This window comes from Tursiops truncatus, chromosome 1 (genome assembly GCF_011762595.2).
Source record: "Tursiops truncatus isolate mTurTru1 chromosome 1, mTurTru1.mat.Y, whole genome shotgun sequence".
NCBI lineage: Eukaryota > Metazoa > Chordata > Mammalia > Artiodactyla > Delphinidae > Tursiops > Tursiops truncatus.
This window is the reverse complement of record NC_047034.1, coordinates 133,605,953-133,627,632: the sequence shown is the minus strand read 5'-3', so window position 1 is coordinate 133,627,632 and position 21,680 is coordinate 133,605,953. Positions and strand designations below refer to the sequence as shown.

Genomic DNA, 21,680 nt, shown 5'->3' with positions numbered 1-21,680 from the left:
AAAATTTGAAATAAAATTTCTCACATATTTGGCAGTAAATAGTAAATAACTTTTTAACCTTAAAGTCGTAGAGTAGTTAATCCAGTTTCTAAGCTGGGCTTTCATGAAAACCTATTGTCTTTCATGGAGATATCCACTTGACTTGAGGGGCCATAATCAAAAGAGAAGCCCAAAGAATTGGGCTTGATACTTCTACTGCTTTACACGCTGGACATTTGCTGATTTGAAATCTGCAGCTGAGACTCTGGTAAGGGTAAGTGAAATACCAATTTGGTAATCTCTCCAGGCTGGAAAGACAACAACTTGAGTTCAGGGATCATTAAGGATGAAGAGTACTGATAAACACTCTAGGCTTTTAGTTGGGACCATAAGAGTAAACTGAAAAAGACAGACTTTACAAAGGCTGAAGCCTGGCTTTGAATGAACTCAGCACTTGATTAAATTCTGTTAATCTGTCCCTACTTCAGCTAACTGCAAGAAGGAAAATTATATTTTTTCTGGAGGAAGAGAACATAATCAGAGGTTCAACTTATAAATAAAATTTTTCATATACAATTTCTCTGTTGAACAATCTAGTTATACAAAGTATAAGAATTTTCATAAAGCAAGGGTAAAACCAAACCCACAGAAGATCCAGATGTTGGAAATATTATACATGGACATTAAAGTATCTTTGAGTAATTTGTTCAAAAAATTATAGGAAAAGATGGAGAATTCAGAGAACTGGGAGGTATAAAAACAACCAAATAGAAATTGTAGAACTGAAAATTCAATAATTGAAATTAAGAACTGAAAAGATGGTATACAGTTAACAACAGGCTCAATATAGCCGAAGGGAGAATTAGTGAACTGGACAATAGGTGGGAAAAATATCCATGCACACTAAAAAATATCTGTGGAAAAATATCCATGTATAGCCATGCTACAACACAGTATACAAAGGATAGAAAAATACACAAAATACACAGAGGAGTATGAGAGATGGGCATGGTAAAGGGGTCTAGTAGAGATATAATTGGAATCTTAGAATGAGAGGAGATATATAATAAAGCAGAAGCTATATTTGAAAAGATAATTTCCAAAAGTTTTCCAAAACTGGTAAAAGAGCTCAAGTGAATTATTTTAACATTGGAAAAAAACTATGAATGCAATTTCATATTTAAAAAAAGAGGAAAATGATATGATAATTTTAATAGTTGTTTAAAAAAAGGCCTTTCATAAAAAAATTTAAGACAGAGTCATGACTTTAAAAAAATCTTGGTGGGCTTCCCTGGTGGGCGCAGTGGTTAAGAATCCGCCTGCTGGGCTTTCCTGGTGGCGCAGTGGTTGAGAGTCTGCCTGCCGATGCAGGGGACACGGGTTCATGCCCCGGTCCGGGAAGATCCCACGTGCCGCAGAGCGGCTAGGCCCATGAGCCATGGCTGCTGAGCCTGCGCGTCCGGAGCTTGTGCTCCTCAATGGGAGAGACCACAACAGTGAGAGGCCCACGTACCACCAAAAAAAAAAAAGAATCCGCCTGCCAATGCAGAGGACACAGGTTCAAGCCCTGGTCTGGGAAGATCCCACATGCCGTGGAGCAACTAAACACATTCACCACAACTACCGAGCCTGTGCTCTAGAGCCCGCGAGCTACAACTACTGAGCATATGTACCACAACTACTGAAGCCCGTGCGCCTAGAGCCCATGCTCCACAACAAGAGAAGCCACTGCAGTGAGAAGCCCGTGCACCACAACAGAGTAGCCCCCGCTTGCCACAACTAGAGAAAGCCCGCACTCAGCAGCAGAGACCCAGTGCAGCCAAAATTAAATAAATAAATAAATAAATAAATTTATTAAAAAGATAAAAGAATCTTGGCAAACAAAGAATAGAAAGGAACTTTCTTATTCTGATTAAGGATATATAGAAAACAAAACAAAAAACCTAATTCAAACATTAGACTTAATGGTGAAATAACACTTTCCCATTCTCACCACTTCTATTCCACATTTTATTGTAGGTCCTAGCCAGTGCAGTAAGTCAAGAAAAATATAAAGATTAGAAGAAACAAATAAAACTAACATCAGAGGTGACACAATAACACACATATAGAAATTTAAACATTTTATAGATAAAATATTAAAATTTATAGATAATTTAGCAGGGGTGCTATTCAAAAAGTCAAGACAAAAATAAGTTTCATTTTGTAAAGAGGAAACATTTAAAACATTAAAATTTTAAGTAGCATAATTAACAATAATATAAGAAATCTAATACCTAGGAGTAAATTTAATTGCACATGTGAGAGACATCTATGCAGAAAGCTATAAAACATTATTGAGAGAAAATGAAGAAGACACAAATAAATGGAGGGATATATGATGTTCATTGATTGGAAGACTCAATATTACATAAATGTGACAGTTCTCCCTAGTTTGTAGTATAGACTCAATGAGTCCAGTTCAAAATTCTAGCAGATATTTGTGTGAGGGGCTAGAAATTGATGATCAGATTCTGAAACTTTTATGGAAAGAGCCAATCATAAACAAGACAACCTTGGAGAAGAGCAGAGTTGGGAGGACTTAATACTAACAGATATAAAAAAAAACTTGTTATAGAGTAATTAAGGCTGGTATTAGGGCAAGGTAGACAAACTAGAGGAAAAGAGATGAAGGAATCTAGAAACAGATTCACAGTCAATTTATGACAAAGGTAGTACTGCAGAGCTGTGAGGTATGTTAACTGGATATCAATATGGGAAAGATTGAATGTTGCCCCTTGCCTTACACCATACAGTAGAGTTTATATACAATTTATAGATAACAGAATATTATTCAGTCATTAAAAAGAATGACATCTTGCCATTTGTGACACATAGATGGACCTCAAGAACATTGTGTTAAGTGAAATAAGTGAGACAGCAAAGGGCAAATACTGGATGACTGTATGAGCTCTCTTACATGTGGAATCTAAAAACAAGCAAACAAAGAAATCCCAAGGTCATAAGCACAGGGGACAGGTTGGTGGTTGCTGGAGAAATGGCGGAGGGGGTAAGAAGGTACAAATGAAAACTGAGAAGTGAGGGGTGGACACCAAACCTTCCCAGCTAAGTCCTGATACTTGACAATGGTTCAGTACTTCAGTGAACTGTGAAAATGACTTTGAACCCTTGAATCGTTTGCAGTTTTTACATGTTCCTCCCTCTGCCAGGGTAAGAGCAAAAGCAAAAATTTACTCGTTTTCTGTTGGCTTTTTTTCCCACTAGAGGTTTTCTTTTCTTCCCGCTATTATAGTTTAAGTTTTATCCTGACAAATTCCAGGACACTAGTCAAATTCTTTTTCTTTTTTAATGAAATGTGGTTGCATTACTTGATTGATAATAGCCCAAATGGACTCAGGCCACACAGCGCCATAGAAAGAGGATGGTATGAAGACGGAAAGAACACCTGTGGACCTGCCAGAATTTCGTCTGTAGGTTGGCACGTAGATGGCAGGATGTGGGGAGGATGTGGATGATGAGGACCAGCAAGCTTTGGGGCACCGTGCCCAGTGACAGCATAACAGGTGTGCCGGGGCGACACAAGGCTGGAAGGCCTGGCAGGTGGAAGCTGCTTCATGTTGTCTGTTCGGTTGCTGCCTCTGGTCTGCGCTGCAGGTGGCCTCCTTGGGAGTCGTCTCTCCAAAGAGCCCACAAGGAGATGCGCTGACATGGACACACTCCAGAGGTTTGCCAAGAGGTGCTTCGAGAAGATGGACTGAGTGTTATTTTTTAAATCACTCAAGAATTCTTCCCTTTGGAATACAGAATTTAGAAAGAGAGCAAAGGACGAGTGAGAAATAATATGAATATACAGCATATATCCAACGGAAGTGTTGGATACCAAAAAACCGCCCAAGAATACCCACAACTCCATTTCTACAGTCTCATGGTTGGAAAACATGATCTCCAGAGCCAGACTGCCCGAATTCCTATTTCACACCATCACCTGCTGTCTGTGATCAAGGGTCAGTGACTTACCTGCTGGCTCTCAGGTTCTCATCTCCAAGATGGGCCTCATAACAGTGATTGTGAGGATCCAATACCACGGTAATTTGCATAAAGCACTTAGAAGAGATCCCTACATATGTATTAACTGTTATGATGATGGTGATGTAGAGAAGACCTAAGGCTTTTGAGGTAGGCTGCAGCGGGACCCAGGGTGAGTGGCCACAGCCAAGGTGGAAGAGATCGCTGACCATCAGCTCAAAGGGGGAAAAGGTCCTCAGTGGAGAAGCCTGTTTGGACCCACATGGGGTGAGTCATTCCTCCTGCTAGAGACTTGCTGTGCCCCTGTGACAGCCGTGGTTAGGCTGCTGTGTACCAGTGTCCTTGGCTCCCAGGAGACTGTAAGCCCTTTGAGGACAGTGATTATGTTTTTTCAAGTATTATTTCTCCTGCAGTGCTGAGCATGGTGTCTCACGGAGAGCTGTGCTCAGTAAAGGTTTGTCGAATTGGATCCTACTGAACAGAGGAGAGAGAGAATATTATTCGGGGCCTAACATGTGCCAGCACTTTTCTTTCAAAACAAGATTGTATTTTTACATTTTACTTTGAAATCCTCACTTCCCTTTTACAGAGGAGGTACTAGAGGCTCAAGGAACTCCACTCATTTACCTGAGGTCATGTGGCTGGAAATGACTCTCTGAAATCCAGTGCCCTTTCCAGGCCATTCCCCTGTCCCCCAGGGCCTGGGGCACAGGCACAGAGAAAAGAGAGCAGAGCCTGGCTGGAGAACAGAGCCCAGGGCTGCTGTCCTGAGAACTGTGGGTGTCAGAAGCAGGTGCGTAGGTGGAAAGGGAGGGCTGAATCTTTATCTCTGCTGAAGCAGCAATGTTTCAACTACAGTTTTTGAAAAATGCCAACGTATTCCTGTGGGATTTGCTGTAATTCATTTTTGCTCTGTCTTCCACACTATTTATTTACCTAAGCCTTTGTTCTCTTTGAAACTATTTGAGCCACATGTCATTCATTGTGTTAAAACCCTGGGCCCGTTATCCTGCTCAGGTTTTTTTCCTCTCTCCAGCTGCTCTGCATAGCACTTAATTCTCTGACTCTGGCCTGACTCTTATCCGGCAGTAGGTCGCCTTACACTCCCACCCCCATTCTCCCAGGAATGGGGGCCAGGAAAGGAGGATCCAGCTTCAGACTCTATTTTTCTTTTCTGTCTCCTTGTTGTCTAAAGCATGAGCCAAGGTTAGATCAATCAGTCTAGGTGTGGTGAAGCCCCGTGACCCTCCCCAGGGGAAATCCTAGCCCCATAGCAACTTGGCTGGTTTTGGCTCTGGGAGTGAATTCCAGGCTTTGAAGAATCTGTCAATGTTCAACTAACCCCACAAAACCTCTGGAAGTTTTTTGATGGAACCGAAACTCACACCAAGGGAGGAGGCCCTGAGCGTGGCATCAGGGCTGGGGAGAGAGAGAGAGACAGGGAGCCAGCTAAGATCTTTTCCTCTGAAATTTCAGGCCTCTTCCCCGGGTTGAGGTGTCCTAAAGAGTCTGTCTGAGCAAGTCCCAACTCCCCTTAACATTTTCCTGAAGCCTCTCACTGGCCTGCTCTGTGCCTTTAAGGGGATTGTCAGGGTGTCTAGTGCCTTTTTCACCTGCAAGGAGCCTTCAGATAATTTTATGAATGAGACCATTTGTCTAGGGGCAAGACAAGATTGCTGAAGGAAACCTAGTCCTGCTGTCTCCTGGGAGAAGTTGGATACTGATATTTATTTAGCAGTTCTTCTATCTTGCCTTATGTGTAGGGTGACCACGTATTACAACTTGCTCAGGACTTGGTTTGGTGCTTCCTGGGACACTAGGAGTACAGTACTAAAAGCAGGAGTAATGACCCTGTAAAGCAGATACCATTGCTCTCACCTCACACCTGAGAAAACTGAGGCGCACAGAGGTTAGTTAGCGTCTGGCAGGCCGCACAGCACACTTGGGGTGGACCTGGGAATCCAGTACTATAAACTGTCCGACTTCAGGCCCTGAGCTTTGTCCAACCACGTTCTTCAGGATACAAGGCTGCATCTCCATCAGACTGTGCAGCCCAGCAGCTCGCGTCATCTATTTCTCTCTCCCGTGTCTTTGTTTAACTGTCTCTTTTGTCTCCAGGGCTACCTGAAATACCTTTCCTCTGCTATCCCCTTCCCCTGCTGACTGAGGAAGCTCCTGGCTCACCTCCTTCAGGAAGCCCTTCCTGACCATCCAGACTAGGTCAGGGGTCCTGGCTCCACACTTTCATTAGTCACATTCAGCTCTGAGTCACTGGTTGTTCCATACTATCTTTTTTTTATATATATATATATAAATTTATTTATTTATTTTTGGCTGTGTTGGGTCTCCTTTGCTGTGCGTGGGCTTTCTCTAGTTTCAGTGAGTGGGGGCTACTCTTCACTGAGGTGTGTGGGCTTCTCATTGTGGTGGCTTCTCTCGTTGCAGAGCACGGGCTCTAGGTGTGTGGGCTCAGTAGTTGTGGCACGCAGGCTCAGTAGTTGTGGCTCATGGACTCTAGAGCGCAGGCTCAGTAGCTGTGGCACACGGGCTTAGTTGCTCCGCAGGATGTGGGATCTTCCAGGACCAGGGCTCGAACCTGTGTCCCCTGCATTGGCAGGCAGATTCTTAACCACTGTGCCACCAGGGAAGTCCCTCCATACTGTCTTTTTTTTTTTGCGGTACGCGGGCCTCTCACTGTTGTGGCCTCTCCCGTTGCGGAGCACAGGCTCTGGACATGCAGACTCAGCGTCCATGGCTCATGGGCCCAGCCGCTCCGCGGCATGTGGGATCCTCCCGGACCGGGGCACGAACCCATGTCCCCTGAATCGGCAGGCGGACTCTCAACCACTGCACCACCAGGGAAGCCCCATACTGTCTTATAAGTGTCTGCCTGTATACCTTTCCACCCCTCCTAGACTGAGATCTTGTAGAATAAAAGGAAGCAACTTTCATCTTTAGCGTTCTAGCTCCTCACACAGTGCCTGGCTTATAATTGGGGGTCACTAAATAGGTGGTGAATTAATTAATTTATATAACATCGGAAGACAACTGTGTGATTTAGAGTCACAGTTTGAGATCTATGTAAGGATTTATTCCATAAGATACATTTGTGGTACTTGGATCAGTTCTCTTATTTTAATTTTTTTTTTTTATAGTGCTGCAATGAACATTGGGGTGCATGTGTCTTTTTTTAATTTTTAATTTTAGAAAGTAATTTTTTGTGAGTTAACTTGCCTGTTTGGATTTCAACTTGACCCTTTACCATGTCTAGTGCCTGCGAGTGAAAAATTGTCTTTTATGAGGTCACAGGTGAGAATGTCCAAGTAATCTAGAGGCCGTGTTGAGGTTAGGAAGAAAGGAGTTTCTGAAATCAAGTCTTCACTTTGTCTTTACTGTGGATTTTGCTAGTGTTCTCTGAGTCTCAGATTTCCAAGTTACTACCTATTAGCCTACCTTTGAGATTCAATCTTTCTGGGTAGAAGGGAGGAACAGAATAGTGAGACCCAGTTATCTGAGGGTTTATGCTTTGTTCTCTGAGCCTCCCAAAGCTCTTGTATTGACATCTGATGGGTGCAAGTCATGCATGAGTGTAGCACTTAGACAGAAATGACATTTGCCATCATCAAGTTGAATTGCAGGATGAATGGTGCCACATGTTATCATGGCTTCAGGGATATAAACAGCTTTTGGGTTATTATCAACAATGTTTAAAATGTTAGCCTGGATCATTCCTACTACCTGTTACCCCATTTTCTTTATTCCCCTGAGCCCCCCATTATACTGTCATCAGTTGTATACTCAAGGACAGAAAACAAATGTTCCAGTCAGTCTAAGTAAGCCCAAATCCCTCTGGCAAAGCACGCACCATGCTAAGAGGGAATGCCTGAACTGTCAGGCCAAGCCCTGCTCTTAACACCAAAGACAGAGTGGTCAAGTAATGACAACAATGGCACAACTATATGGAGTAAACTGTGATCCAGGTACCATTCTCCTCACCTCATCTTCACAGTAGCCCTATGAGCTACATTCTGTCATCGTTTCGATTTTATAGACAAAGGAACTGAGGCCCAAGAAGGTTAAGTGGCTTAAGACTTGCGGCTTGCGGACTTGAAGTCAGGCAGTCTACTTCTAGAGCCCTCTTTGTTCACCATTATGCCCTAAATAGTGCAAATATCTAGTAAAGTCTGTTCGCATCTCATTTAAACCAAGACCTTCCCTATTATGTTTCCAGCTCTGTGGTGGGGTGGAGTGTAGGGGACAGGGATGGTGGCAGTGTCAAGGAGTGTAAAATTTCTTTGTAGACTTTTTACATAGGATTTTTTTAAAAGGTATACCTACTTTAGGATTTAGATTGGATGCATTCTAAATGGCATTTCTTTCAAAGCCAAGGCGATGCTTCATTAAACGCTGGGATCACAGAAATCTTTTCAGCTGTTTCACTCCCTTTCATTTGTTAGGATTGAGATGAACCCTTTGGGCTTGCTTTAGTGGATTATAACAATAAATCCTGAAAGAGATCTGAGTTCAGCTCTGCTGTTTGAGTACTTAGAATTCTTATAAGTGGTTGTAAAGAAAGGAACTAGTTTCTGTAGCTCCATGAGATTTAAAGTTGGGTGGATCTGCCTGTGACACCGTCCTCCCCACTGTAACTCTGGGAGACCTTGGACAAGTTCCTTGAACAACTTTTGGTCTCATTTTCTGAATTAGTAAAACAGTGTGATAATAACTACCTCCCAAACTTGTTATAAGAATTTAATGCAACAATATTTGTAAAGTGTGAGGCACAAAGCAATCTTTCAATAATCAGAAGGACCATAGGACCTTTACTCTTTACCAGTGATTTTGACAGTTCTAAACAAGGTGTGTTGTGAGATTCCAGTAAAAGTTTTACCGTCACCCATGAGTTGTCCCTCAAAACTCTTCAGTATCTTTCACTGTTAGGCATATTTAAGACATGGAGTATTTGCCCATGATTAAATCTCCTACCTTATCTAGAAAATGTCTTGTGTTTTACTAGTACATGCCTTGTGCCACACACATTCATTCCTTTGTTAAACAACAGCAACAAAACTTGGTGAGTCTGCCCTGGCCTCTGTCGGCTCACAGTATGGTAGAAGGAGACAGCTGTGCAAACAAATATGTTACAGATACAATGATAGAATCTGTACCGTGTCAGAGGGTGGGGCATAAGGAAAGAGGCTTGGCCAGTTCTCTCTGGCTGGGGTGCCCAGGGGGATGGGGAAAGACACGGTCAGGAAAGGCTTCTGATGAAAGAGTTGGGTCTTCACCATGGAGTCCGTGTTCCCCAGGGAGATTGTTTGGGGATGGAGTGTACTGTGGAAAGAACATTCTAAGAGGAAGGAAGAACATGAGGAAATGTTCAGTGGCCTGGCCAAGCAAGGCCCATTCAGGAATGAGTAGGAAGTCTCTACACTTATGCCAAGCACTCCTATAGGTCCCAGATTTCATAGTCCCATTTACTGAGTACTGGTAGGTCCCACATACATCTCACTTAATCCCTACAGCAATTTTGTAAAGTAAGTGTTGTTATCCAGAATCTTCAGATATGGAAGTTGAGGTTCTAGAGATCAAGGCATTTGCCCAAGAACATGTCAGTGAGATTCAAGCCTAAGTCCGAAGACAGTAATAGCGACAGTAATAAAAACAGCAAGGATTCCTGTAGTGCTAGGCACACTCTAACCAGTACTGTCCTATACAGCACCCACTAGCCACATGTGGCTACTGAAATTAATTAAAGTGGAAAATTCAGTTCCTCAGTTGCACTAGCCACATTTCGAGGGCTCAGTTGCCACCTGTGTCTGGTGACTGCTCTATTGGAACATGCAGATAGAGAACATTTCCATCATCTCAGAATGTTCTCTGGACAGCGTTGGTCTAAGCACTTTACATATGTTAACACATTTAATCCTTATAACAGTCCTATGAGGAGGATACTGTTATTCAAATTGTACAGATGTGAAAACTGAGGCATGAAGGAGATAAACTTAACCAAGGGCCCATGATGAATGAGTCCAGGTTTTTAAGCACAGCAGTTTACTGCCAAACCCATATATTATTTTCTATATAAAATGAATGAATATTAGTCAAAAGAATAAACTCAGTATCTTCTTGTGTAGAGACTGGTGTTTGGTCCTTTTCAGAGAAAATGCCTTTGATGTGACTCTTACCATCCCGGGAGCTTACAGTTATTGCAGCAGGCTTGGCATACGTGAGGTTTTGCATACATGAGCCTCCAGAGAGCCTTCTCCCCAGGGACCCTATAAACCTCTAGGCCAGCTTAGTCAAACCACTCATTTGATGCAGTTTATCAGTCAGTTCATTCCTCCAAATGGTCGATTCAAGAGTCTTAGGTAATGTTCGAAATCCTTCGTGTCCTTTCTTCCTTCAGAGAGGGTATCTGGGGTTGTTATCGTAAGAGCACCTTTTTCAAGATACCAGTGCATCCAAAGCAGACCTTTTTTGTTTTTCAAACATAGGGGAAAAACCTCAGACTAGGAGACTAAAAATCCTGGTTTGAGCCCTGCTTCTGCCTCCAAGTAGCTAAATAAACTTGAGTAAGTTACTTTACCTCTCTGAAATTCAGTTTCTTCAACTGTGATCTCAAAATAAAATAACACATATTATAGGATTTTTTAAAAGCTACATGAAGGGTACAGTGTTTAAGGATGCTTTGCAAGCTATAAAGTACTTTTTATAGCTGTAAAGTATGAGATAATTATAGCACAAATGCTAGAGCTTGGGATGTTTTTCTTCTATATAACCTTTTAAAGTTTTCAAAGCAGTTGTGGCTTGGTAAATTACAGGATAACCCACTCTTAATCATAACATTTGCAAAATCTCTTTCTTCTTTGACATAAATAGATATTCAATAAATGTTTGGATGGAAGGATGGATGGTTGGTAGATGGGGCAGAGGGAGGGAGACAGCACATAAAGGAAAAGAAGTTTTAATTTTTTCTTTTTTTCCTTTTGAATTTTGTGCCTTTAAAACATATTCCTTGATATGAACTGTGTTCTTGTTTATGTGGAAGGGGAGGAGTCATTAAATAAAAGGCCCTGAATTGATTCATTGACTCAGTATGCTTGTTTTTCTGCTATTTGTTTTTCATTCAACAAAAAATTTACTAAGCAACTACCGTTAGCTGGTCATTGTGCAAGTTTCAGGGAAAACCCAGTTGAACATCTCACAATTTTATTTTTATTTTTTTGGTGCCTATTTCTTCAGCTGCTAATTTTGCCCTTTAAACTTTCTGAGGAATGCTGAATTCACTGACACATGAACAGTCATGTGAAGGGCCCCAGCACTGCTGAGGGCTGCGCTTATCAAAACCCCGTCTTAGGAATTGTTTCCTGATGTACACGTGAGGCCCATGACCCCTCTATGGATTGTGAAATGTGTTTATGCAGAAAGGAGAAAGCTCCTCCTCCCCTTTGTTGCTTTCCCTACTTTGGACCTCTTTTCCCCGGCTCGGCCCCTCCGCACTCTAAGTGGCCAAAGGAAAAATGAGATATGTCAGGGCTGGGATTCATGTGGTCTCACAGAGGCATCAGCCCTGCACCACTCTTGGATCAGATCAGTTAGGCAGAGTGTAGAGAACCTCTCTGGAGGGGAAATTGGGCAAGACCTGCCTCTCAGCAGTGCTGTACCAGCCTGGCCTGAGGTTTTCTAAGTCTCCTCAGGACTTGAGAATATAGGATCTTGGGAGGGATTTTTTTTTTCCTGCCCTCCTGTTTCCAGGCAAGGAGACAGTGGACTTGGTATTTAAAAAGAATCACTGTGTATATTATGTACTGAAAATGGCTGGAAAAGAACCTCAATTTGTGATCCATTCTCTCCTCGTGGATGTGAGGGAGCAGTTTAGACTTTCAGGTGGTTTGTGGCAGAATCAGGGTTCAAACCCTGATCTTCAAACTCTAAACCCATGGCTCTTGCTAAATGTTCCCCGGTGAACTGACACTTCCAAATATATTTCCTTTGTATAAGACAAGTGTCACTTCATAAAGTGAGGGATTCTAGAAAGAACATGGGTTTTAGGGTCAGACAGAACAAGGTCAAGGGGCCATATCCTGGCACTGGTCTTACATCTCTGTGACCTTGGGCAAGTTACTTTGTTTCTTCTGTGTATGTCGAAGGGAAGAAAATATATTTTGTAGATGTTGCAAAGATTAAATGAGACAATATTTAAAGATTTTAATGCAGTATCCAGCCTATGCTAGCTATCTAACATGTTTTCTAAAAATGTGGGAAGAATACAACTGTCTCTTGAGAAAGAGTTCAGATGATACTGGTAATATCGATGGCGATAGTGATGGTGGTCGTAGTGACATAGCAACCATTAATTAATCATTTAATTTTAAACATTCCCTCTGTATCAGAGCTCCCATGTGATATTGTTATCTTCTTCATTTTATATCAGGTCTTTCTGTCTTCAAATTCCATTCTTTTTTCATTGTAACACACTTGTTCCCAGATTTTAAGGCTAGTAATATCAACAATGAATCCGCTAACCAGAGAAGAAACAAAGAAATATTTTCCACAAATTTCTTTTTTCCCATGTTTAACCCCCTTTCAGGATTGAAGTACCCTGTGAAATAAACTTTGTCCATGCTTTACATACGTGGGACCAATAAAGGCAGTCACCGTCAGGGATTCCTTGAACTTCCATGTAGCACCGTGGACCCGCAATGGCCAACCCCTTTTCTGTCAAGGATCTTGGGATCAATATATTTAAGGCCACAATATTTTGAGATATGCAGATGAGTAAACATCGTCCACCTGGTTATTGGGTTTTTATCTTAGAGAAAAACCTGAGACCCAGCAGTTCGGAATCAGACTATGTGGATGTGATTCCCAGCCCTACTTCTGGTGAGCTGTGTGACCTTGGTTCAGTTACTTCTCATTTCTAAGCTTCAGTTTCCTCCTCTGTAAAATGAGGATAATAATAACACCAAGCACGTTCAGTGGTTGTAAGAATTAAATGAGACAGATGCAGAGAGAGAGCATGCAAATAGAGCTCAATTAAAATTATCTCATATCTAGGGTTTCTTCCTGTTCGAAAGCCTTTGTGCCCTGGGTGGGGAAATTCATCACCCAGGACTTCCCAGAAAAATGTAGAGCACTCTAAGTACATAGAAAAGAGGGAATTTAATACACAAAAATGGTGACCCAGTTACGAAGGAGCCGTGAAGGGCTATATTCCCTGTGAAGCAAGCCAGGGGTCAGCAGAATGGAAGCTATTGCCACCCCTAGCTGGAGGAACATAGGAGGAGGTTGTGTGACCAGAGACGAGGCGCGGTGAACACAGGCCAAGTGGGAGCGTTGGTGGCCCTGTCAACAGAGCTGAAATCATGGAGGAGACGCAGCCACCTGACACGGGCGAAGCGAGGGAGATGCACTCTGGCTTTCCAGTGCCTTCAGCCCTCAGACCTCCTGGCAGGGCTGACCTGGTGTCTGGGAACCATGGGCTGCAGGGGCAGCCCCACGATGCCGAGCAGAGCAGGGGACTTGGTGAAAACTTCAGGTTGCTTCCATGTCTTGGCTCTTGTAAGTAGTGCTACAATGAACATTGGGGTCCATGTATCCTTTCAGATTATGGTTTTCTCCGGGTATATGCCCAGGAGTGGGATTGCTGGGTCATATGGTAGTTCTGTGTTTAGTTTTCTAAAGAGTCTCCATGCTGTTCTCCATAGTGGTTGTAGGCCCTGCAGTTTTTCTTGTCCCATCCTGATCCCTGCATTGAAATGCTCCGTCTAGGCTTCTCCCTCCCTCCCACAAGACCGTGAGCATCCCAAGGAAAAGGGACTGTCGTCTTACCCTCACAGCCTCAAGTGCTTGTACTTTCACTTTCTACTCTATGCTGGCCACTGTGGTTGGTGCTGGGGGACTAAGCACGTGGGCGAGACAGTGCCAGCTTCCTACAGCTTTTATGATCAAAGGAGGGGCAGACGGGCTGTGGTAATTCTGTAAGTTACCAGTGTCTTGTATGCTAGCGAAGCCCAAGGGGGACTGGGAGCCGCATCTTTCCCGGAGGAACAGGGAAGCCTTCCGAGGAAGTAACATTTGAGTTACGAAGGAATTGGAGTTCACCTGGCAAAGAGGTTGGGGAATGGCATTTCAGGCAGAGGGCAGAGCGAATGCAAAGGTCTGGAGGTGGGAAGGAGCACTGAGGATTGGAGATGGAGAGCGGGGAGGCACAGCCCGAAGCCCATGGAGCCGGACGGAGCTGTTCTCTCCCGCGCCCGGCCTCTGTGCTCTGCCCTGATGCTTCCCACCTCCTACCTGTGTCCTAGCTGGGAATGTTTGCGTGTTTTCGGCTCCTACATCACACCCAGTATATCGTTTTATGTGTACAAAGTGCTCGTTGGATATTTGAATAAGTGACAGACGACTCAAGGCTCTAAATGGTCTAACTCTCCCCTCGCATTTATAACTTCACTCGCCCAGCAAATATCAAGGAACACAATCTGTGTGGAGAAGCAGCCTGAGCTTATACCATTTATGGGAAACTCTCTGCCACCTGGCATTCTTTCAACAGAAACTCACTGTCAGTCACTCTATCCTTTATGCCGAGAGTTCTGGGATGAGTAGCACTAAGAATGGTGAGCCAGAGATGCCGAGAAGATCCAGTCATCAAACGATTCTTTTGCCTTCGTTGAGACTGAAATGTGATGTGTTAAACCAGATTCCCTTCAGCCCTGCTGCTTACTAGCAGTGTGACCTTGCACAGGTCACTCCATCCATAGGTGGGCCTTCCTTCCTCCACTGATGCGTGGGGTTAATAATATCAACTTGACAGGCTCAATATACAATGAGACTATATATATAAATATTCAGCATGGTGCCTGGTAGTTCGAGAGCAAAAACCACTGATGGCTGTTGCTTTTATTATTCGAATTGCAGTTACTATTATTCTTCCGGTGTTCGAGGCTGTACACTGAGGAGGGGAAAGCAAAAGCAGAACGTATTTCCCTGCTCCCCTGGCAGAGGCCACTTATGCTCTTTTGGTTTCTGTTTGAGACTGGCCTGCACGTGGAATGCTTTCTCAATGTTGTTTGGTATTAAAAAAAAGAGTATTTTATGTTTGTTTTAGTTTTCTTTCCTTCTTTTTTTTTTTTTAAGAGGATTTTGTTTTGTTTTGGTTTCTCACAGGAGTGATTGGAGCAGATGTGAGGGGGCATGGCCTCGCCTGTGAGGGACAGCCGGTGACGTCGCGGCTGGCTATCATCTGTGGAACATCTTCTTGTCACATGGGGGTGAGTCTGCCCAGCAAGCGAGCGAGGGCGGGGCTGCCACACTCCAGGGAGGACGGCCTGGCCAGGGAGGAGAGCTGAGCTGTTGGCCCCTCCCCACCTCAGTTCCTTCCCTTCCTGCCCCCCCCACCCCCGCAGCCCTGTGCTGTGTCTAGCTTTCAGCTCAGCCCTCCTTCCAACAGCCTTGCTTAGATTTGCCAGATCTTTTTCCAGGGGCCAAATTCTTAAAAAGTGTGAAAAGGGTTGAGTCTGCCTTTGACATCACCCTGGCCAGAGAGCTGAGGTGGAAGGGGTGAAATCGGATCCAGAGATGGCCGAGCCTCGCTCCCAGACGATCTGTCCCTAATGGGTAGCTGAGTCTTCTCTGCACAGGGGTGTCTATTTTCCTTGGCCTCTGAGCTCTCTCTCAATCAATATAAATCCATCTCCCTGGGAGCAGTCTGATGATGTATAGAATTAAGCTGCATATCATGACTTCAAAAGAACACTGATAAGCAGTTTTCACTTTGTTAATTTTTCTTCATGAATTAGTGGAAAGGCTTTCTCCAAGATTGCAGTTAAAATTTAGTGCCTGCCCTAAAATTTATATCTTCTTTAAATGCATGAGTCTGAAAGCATTCCATTTCGATAAGTACCCATTTCTACCATATTTTTATTTAAGAGTTGTTACTCTGTTAAACTAAGATGGACGATGGACGACTCCTTGGATTTTTCCCAGATGAGTAAAATAGAGGGGAGGGTGGGGGAGGAGGAGGAAGGCAAATGGGAGAGTAGCGGGGACATGCGGAAGGATTAGAGTGGGATCTGGGATACAGTCCAGGGCAGAATCTCTACGACGATGGAGGGACTTATGTGCCATGAGAAACTGTGTTTAGTTACCGTGGGGACCAGTGAGCCTTTTGTACCATGAAATATTTTGGTTGAGTAAATATTGATACCTTTACTTATCCAGTGATCCTCTGCTCTTGTGTCCAGGGCTGTGCTAAATCCTGGGGATGTAGGGATGACATAGGGCCTCCCATTGGTGAGATAGATGACAACAGGTATTACGGTACAAGGCCTCACAGTATAGATTCAGACTGAACTCGAGATACTGAGCATCTAGTATGTGCTAGGCATGGTGGCAGGGGTTCTCACACGTTTCATAAAGATGATGGGACCGCCCGACTGGTTTCCAGTCCCAGTTCCTCCACTTCCTAAGGATGGGCCCTCAGGCAAGGCACTTAACCCCTCTGGGCCCCAGATTCCTCATCTGTGAGATGTGGAGAGTTGTAGTACATGTCTCATAGTATTGTGAGGATGGATCGAGGTGACACTGCCAGGGTTAGCTCTCCATCACTTGCACTGGTGTTGCTGGGCAGAAAGGACACAGTGGCTGCCTGGGGAGGGTCCAAGATTAGGGACGACGTCCTAAAGGGACAGTAGTGCTGGACTTCTTACACCCCCTCCAAAAAAAATTTCCTTCTGTTTGTTTCCGTGGACGAACTCTTAGATGGAACTTCTTAAAGTTTAAAAGCCCTGGCCTCTTTCTTCCCCTCAGCAGCCCTATTGTAAGGCTTGGCTGTCACTGAAGGGAGAGATCAGTGGAGGCCTAAGGCCGCCTTGAGCCGGAGGTGCCCACCAGGGCAGTCAGCCCTTATCTCCCCCGACATGAGTCTACACTTGCTAGCTTGTCTTCACTGAACACTGTTTTAAACCTTTTTAAATCACCTCCCATTTTCACAGGGACACATCTGATCTGGTTTCTCCTGTAAAGCCTACATTTCAGGCATTTTTACCCCACTCAGTTCGGATTTATGAGCAAAAGCAAATCCATATGAATGTGAGTCTGTGACATCCCCATGTCTCAGTTTCCTGGTCTCTTAATGAAAATGATGCTGGCTTGTTGTACAGCATCCATTTTAGAAATTAAGCAACTAAGGCCTAGAAAAGGCCAATAATTTTCCCAAGGTCACCAGGCTATTCAGCTGGAGCTGAAGACTCAGGTCCAGCTCTGTCTGCATCCCAAGTGCATCCCCCTCAGTGCCTTACTGTGTTGTGCATGATTACGATGTGTCCGTACAGGAATGGAGAGAGCGTGGGCTTCAGAGTCAGACGGGTGTAGGTTTGGACATCTGCTTATGAACTCTTTGGGCCTGCGACCTAAGGTGAGCTACTTAAGTTCTCTGAGCCTCAGGTTCTTCATCCGTCACACTGAGGGTGAGGATGCCAGTCTCACAGGGTTTCTGGGTAACATAAGTTATGTACATACATCCGTAGTACACAGTAGACACTCAGAAATTGTGGGGATTCTTATTACACTTTCCTAGTGATATAAAAGGCTCACATGAAGCAACTGTTGGGCTTTAATGAGTTTGATGGGCAGCTGCAGTTGGTTGCAATGAATGAAGGCCATAAAATGCCAGTTTATTATGGTTGTGTTGTGCTGGAAATAAAGTCCCCACTCCCACCCCGCTTTGTACTTGGGAGTGGGAAGGGACCTTCTGGGCCAAGGGGATTAATCAGCAGCTTTATGTTATGTGGTGAGGGCGAGACTGTGGTCATGCTGGCGTCGGAAAATGCCTTTGATCTGGCTCAGGTGCTGGACACCCAGCAAGCCAACAACAGTAACACCTCTGTGAGATCTCGGAGAGGTGCAGGTCTGAGGAAACGCTCCCAGGGAAACTTAAGGACCCTCTTTGTTGTGGTTCTGGCAAATAAAACCACCAACTGTCAGGAAAAATTCACCGAACAGAACACAGGGACCAGAGGGGTCTGTGGGCTTTTCAAAAAAGTGACTTCCAGCTTGGTCTGAAGGATCCTCTTTCTTCCTGTCTGCTCACTGCTGATGTTCCTAATTCTGTAGGTTGATTGGGTCAAAATTCCCAGGAATATTTTGTGTTTGATCCTGGTTGCTTCTTTCTAGCTCACCCAGAATGAATGAAGGAAGGAATGTAACAAGTATTGGTACTTAGGAGTTGCCTTCCTTCACATCCCTGTTACTTCCAGGAATCTGGAGAAAAAGCCTGAGGTTGAACATAAGCTTTACTAATCAGGCCTTTGATATTTTACAAGATACAAGTGTGGGCTGCACATTTATCTTCCTCGTAGATGATTTAATTAACAAGGAAAAAAAAATACTGTTCTTTTTTTAACTGCATGAAAGCAGAGCTGCTTGTTCAGAGTTAATTACTACCAACTCACCAAAACCCAAGATCATACACAGCAGGGGTGAGCCAGAGGTTGAAAAGTCACAGGGTCAGATGGAGCTGATCCCTGCCATCGCTCCAGCACCCCTTTTCTCAAGCTGTCAAGTCAGGTGGTAACTTGGCAACTTGTCTTTAGTCAGCATGACAGATGGAGAGGGGACCGTGGGGAGGGGGTGGGGAAGACTGAAGAGGTAAGGTTTGAGCAGCACGATAGTTGGTAAGAGCTGGGAATTACATCTGCATCTTAAATCACTCAGAACTGAAGTTTTCTCAAAGTTTTAGATGAATGTAGGCATGGTGGCTCTCTATCACACAGTAGGTGTGGAATTTCTAAAATAGGCTTTTACAGAAAAGCCGGCTTCACCACTTACTGTGTGAGTTTAGGTAAGATACTTTGTCTTTCAGTACCTCAGTGTCTTCATCTATTATATGTGGGCAGTAGTGTTTACCCAGAATGTTGTTTTGAGGATCAAATGAGGTAATCTTTGTAAGCAGCTTGGCACTGTACCTAGCGCCATATACCAGACATGGTATTATTGTTAGAAATGATTCATTAAAGCTAGAATGATCCATGTGACAATGGATTTGAATTAAAGACGTCAGGATGAACTCAGGTTGAGCTTAATGTAGATTACAGATGGATACATACGGAAATATTTACAGACGTGCAGGTATACAGGTTAGTAAACATACATGTATTTCCTAGCTGTGACAGTGGAGGGGGCCTAGAAACAAAGACACCCTAGCAAATAGTTGCTACAAGCACTCCTGGTGCCCAGATCTTGGTTTCTAATACCATTCTCCAATAAAAGGGTCAGGGCTTCTTGGAGAAATGGTTGATCCTAGGACCAGGGCTGGAAATAGACAAGATGAGCCTAGGGTATCTTGTTGTAGCACCAGAAAGTAAGATAGCGCTCAAAACAAAACAAAGTAAAAACAAACCCCGCCTCCCCCCAACCCCACAAACTGAAGGAATTATCAGGAGCCAACCAAGGGGGCTTCCAGTGGCCAAAACTGTAACAATTTGAGCAGAATAATAAAGTGTATTGGAGTATAACCCAAAGTATAACATAACTATTATGAGTCCATGCTGATACCAATAAATGAACAGAAGAGACAAATCTATCATGCAGGAGAATTTATATAGATATTCCCCCCTTAAGGAAGTGGAGCATACCTTCCTATTCCCTCACAGCAAAGGAAACCATAAACAAAATGGAAAGACAGCCCACAGAATGGGAGAAAATATTTGCAAATGACGTGATCGACAAGGGGTTAGTCTCCAAAACTTACAAACAGCTCCTGCAGCTTAATATCATCAAAACAGACCAATCAAAAAATGGGCAGAAGACCTAAATAGACATTTCTCCAAAGAAGACATACAGATGGCCAAGAGGCACATGAAAAGATGCTCAACATCTCTGATTATTAGAGAAATGCAAATCAAAACTACAATGAGGTATCACCTCACACCAGTGAAAATGGCCATCATCAAAGAAATCCACAAACAATAACTTCCTATTCCTTAAGCATGAGCTGCACATGGTGACTTCCTTTCAAAGAGGAGAGTACCAAAAGGGAGAAAAAGCATAACTTTATAGTGGGGAAATCTGACACACTAACTTCAGCCAGGTTATCAAGGTCAACACCAACAGTGATAAGTCATGTTGATAGTATGTACTGCTGACATGGTGTGAAGAGAATGGCGCTTTATCTCTGTTATCTTCCTGCCGAAAACCCATAACCACAGTCTAATTAATCATAAGAAAAGCATCAGACAAATTCCATTTGAGGGACATTCTACGAAATACCTAACTGGCACTCTTTGAAACTGTCAAGGTCATCAAAAAACAAGGAAAGCCTGAGAAATTATTACAGCCAAGAGGCGCCTAAAGAGATATGTAATGTAGCATCCTGGATGGGATCCTGGAACAGAAGAAAGCTGTTAGGTGAAAACTAAGGAAATCTGAATCAAGTAAGGTCTTTAGTTAATGATATCAATATCTTTCTTTAGTTGTGACATATGAACTTAATGTAAGATATTAACGATAGACAAAACTAGGTGTAGGGTCTATGGAACTCTGTACTACCTTCCCAAGTCTTCTGTAATCTAAAACGGTTGTAAAATTAAAAGTTCGTTTTAAAAAATTATTCATTAAAGCATTCACTCATTACCAAAACATTTTCTTGTATTTGCACGGCCAAATACTCAGGGTATTAAGATAAATAAGATAGCATGTCATGCCTGCCTTCATTGAGAAAGACAGACAAGAAGGAGATGACTACAGTTCAGAGTGGTAACTCCGATGGTAAGTTTAGGACTGAATATGGAGATAGGGGACGACTCAAGCTTCCAGTAGACAGGGAAGCTTTCCTGTAGGATGTGCTATTTGTAGGACTGTAGTTCCCACCCCCCACACTGGGATGCTATTCCTGCCCAGTTTCAGGCACTAGACCCTGGCCTCACCCTTCTCTTCTTTCTCTTCTGTGTCCACATCACCCACAGCAATACCAGTTTGCTGCTGGGTGGGATGTGGGTATTGCAGGCCCATTGGGAGAGCACCACAGGAAGGGAGACTATCACAGCTAAGAAGAGTGTGGGCAGGTTTCTCTGTCTTGGACTCTTTAGCAAGTGGCATTGGCAGAGGTCACTGAGAGAGGTGGAGAGGGAAGGCAGTCCATAAGGCACAGATAGGACCACTGTTACACCTCCCAGTGAAAGAGCTGAGCTACTGTGCATGACTCGCCAGGACTCGCTGTTGTCAGCCTCTGGGATCCGTGTTCTCAGGAGTCAGTCTTTCCATACTGAGGCTCGCCCTGGGCCCTGCAGCTACATGTTTGGAAAACAGACTGTATGCTAGGCATCGATTGGCAAGGAGAGGTTTGATGTGGTTCCATGAGCAGTAAGACAGCTTGTGCATTCAGGAAGCTCAGCGTAGCGCTTCTCCTGGCATTTGAGGCGGGACAGTTCTACACTGCGCTGGACAGAGGATGTTCAGCATCCCTGGTCCAGCCTCAGTCATTATAAGGAGACGTTAGCTGCTACCATCTATTGAGCACCTACAGTGCACCAGGCACTGTGCTAAATCCTTTATGTCATGTCATCAGTTCAACAATCCTGTGAACTGGGCACCATTACTCTCCCCATTTCACAAGTGAGGAAACAGAGGCAAAGAGCAGTTAAGTGGGTCACACAGTGTGACACACAAGAAGCGGG

The 21,680-nt window shown here is 43.8% G+C and overlaps 1 protein-coding gene across 15 annotated transcripts in view; it reads left to right on the top strand.

Moving 5' to 3' along the window:
- Positions 1 to 21,680, top strand: part of FGGY (FGGY carbohydrate kinase domain containing) — a 433,125-nt gene that overhangs the window by 225,256 nt on the left and 186,189 nt on the right. For all 15 annotated transcript variants that reach the window (XR_012324582.1, XM_073789156.1, XM_073789205.1 and 12 more), the window contains one exon: positions 15,175 to 15,278. Coding sequence is in view for 14 of the 15 variants with exons in the window: in XM_073789156.1 (XP_073645257.1) it covers positions 15,175 to 15,278 (104 nt within the window). In the remaining variant the exon portion in view is untranslated. The remainder of the gene's footprint in view (positions 1 to 15,174; positions 15,279 to 21,680) is intronic.